At 35.7% G+C, this 2,098-nt stretch overlaps 1 protein-coding gene across 4 annotated transcripts in view; it reads right to left on the bottom strand.

Annotated features, from left to right (window-relative positions):
• LOC110448020 overlaps positions 1-1,256 on the bottom strand; it is a 28,821-nt gene extending 27,565 nt beyond the window's left edge. For all 4 annotated transcript variants that reach the window (XM_021494047.1, XM_021494049.1, XM_021494048.1 and 1 more), the window contains exon 1: positions 926-1,256. In XM_021494047.1, the coding sequence (XP_021349722.1) occupies positions 926-1,241 (316 nt within the window). In that variant the 5' untranslated portion in view covers positions 1,242-1,256. The remainder of the gene's footprint in view (positions 1-925) is intronic.
• Between the last annotated feature and the right edge of the window lie 842 nt (positions 1,257-2,098).

Here is a 2,098-nt window from a genome sequence, read left to right as displayed (position 1 = left end):
CCCCTCAGCAACTATTTTGTCTTGTGATCAGGTATTAATTGTTGCGTCATTTGTTTGTGAGAGTAACGTCATCAATTTTTGAGAAAACGACGTAATTTTCTCACAAAAACCAATGACGTAACAATCAATACCTGATCACAAGAGAAGATAACTCTGCAATACGCTAAGACGGAATAAGTTGCATTTTGGTTTCACAATGCTGATATGCAAGGACGCATATGATTAGTTGTCAAGTTTAACGCGTTAGTATTTAACGTGATAGCATTTAATGCGTTAACACTATTTTTAACGTGTTAAATTGTTGTTTAACGCGCTAAATCCTTGTTTAACGCGTTAAATGATGTTTTAACGCGTTAAATGCTAACGCGTTAGTTTATCTCGTTTTTGACATGAACGGCCTTTCATACTTAATAAACGGTTACCGTAAAGGTGTGCGTAAACTTATCCTATGTTTTCTAGTTCTTAAGTTCCTTAGATCTAGTCAGTCATTCGGTACTGGTTTGGAAATACCATATAATTTCCCGGGGGCTTGTTATAAGCAATTAGTGGCAGTTTAAAGTAGTCGTGCTCTCTATATAAAGGGTTGCGTCAGGGGCGAAGACCGTTACATATGTCTTGACAAACTACTAGATCAGAAGAATATCCGGAAATCAAAGGGCCTGATATGTTTTCATTTCTTTCCATTTTTTTGGAAAACTACGCATGATGACAAATCCGTTATGTTCCTAGAGAAATACATGACCATTTTAAATTACAAGATGACAACATAAGTGATAGTAAGAGAGCAGCTACAACTACTTAGTCCAGGATAGTTTTGTAAAACTGGTGGATATGTGCCTGTTGACATGCATATCGATAAAAAAGGGATTGTGGTTATTTTTAGGTTCTCTATCATAGTGATCGTTTGAAAACGCCCATAGCTTACCTTGGTCGTCTAGGTTACCCTGCAGTGTTTTGATTTTCTCAGAATACTCCTGTACCATTAGACACACGCGCGGATGTATGAACTTGATCGTAGATACAAACTTTTGGTAATCTCCATAATCAATTGTTTCGTAATCCCTTAGACGTTTGAAGAGTGATGGGATGTTTGTAATCCTAGACATATCGGCTGAGTTCAGTGGTTTATTCCTAAATAGTTCTTTTACTACCTCCAACGTTCCCCCGAAAATTTCGAAACCAATATTGAGTATCATTTTGTTATGGAGAGTTTTTACCTCTTCAGTCACATTTGACGCCATGGCAAACTGTTTCTTTACAACTGTATTCTGAAACAAAACATACAATATGATAAATATTATTAAATTTGACACCGTTGAAAAACAAGTGTAACGTAATAATAAAAATAAAGTTGATATATGTTTTTTATGTCACAAAATGACATGTTTTCCCCAAACTAAATCGATCAATCAGAAAGTCTGATTTGAAGTGAAAAACATAACAAACAACGTACATTGTCAAATATGATGTTTAATAGCCTAGAAGTTTTTAGCTCACCTGCCCGAACGGCAAATGAGCTTATGCCGTACCGCGCCGTCCGTCGTCCGGCGTCAACTTTTCCCTTTAAAAGCCTTTATCTCCTGAACGACTGATTGGATTTTAACTAAATTTGATATGAAGCATCCCTGGGACCAGGGGCTCAATGAATTTATGAAATAAGGGTGTGGTCCCCTAGGGGGTTTAGTTAGGGGCCAAAAAGTGAAAAATTAAGAAAAAAAATAAATAAAAAAGCTTCTTCTCCATTTCCAGAAATGCTAAAACCGNTAACACAGACAGGCATACAAAGGATATGTGAAAATCTTACTACTACTATTATAATATAGTAGAAATGGACAGAACACTTAGCCAGTGTATAAGGTCAAGTGTCCTAGTGAAAACCTTACTACTATAATATTGTGTATAATAATGCGTAAGAATGCTTCAAACAAGAGGCCCAGAGGGCCTGTATCGCTCACCTGTTTCTTTTGTTACATGAAACTGACATATAGGTAACTTCAGACCAAATTTGGTAACTAGAACACAAGATATTTTAATATCTCTTAAACTCTTAAGATATTATTGTTTGAAATTTGAAATTGTAATTTTAAAGCATTTAACC

This window comes from Mizuhopecten yessoensis, unplaced genomic scaffold, assembly GCF_002113885.1.
Source record: "Mizuhopecten yessoensis strain PY_sf001 unplaced genomic scaffold, ASM211388v2 scaffold3795, whole genome shotgun sequence".
Classification (NCBI taxonomy): domain Eukaryota; kingdom Metazoa; phylum Mollusca; class Bivalvia; order Pectinida; family Pectinidae; genus Mizuhopecten; species Mizuhopecten yessoensis.
Note: the sequence above shows the minus strand (reverse complement) of the source record. Positions and strands in the feature narration are given on the sequence as shown.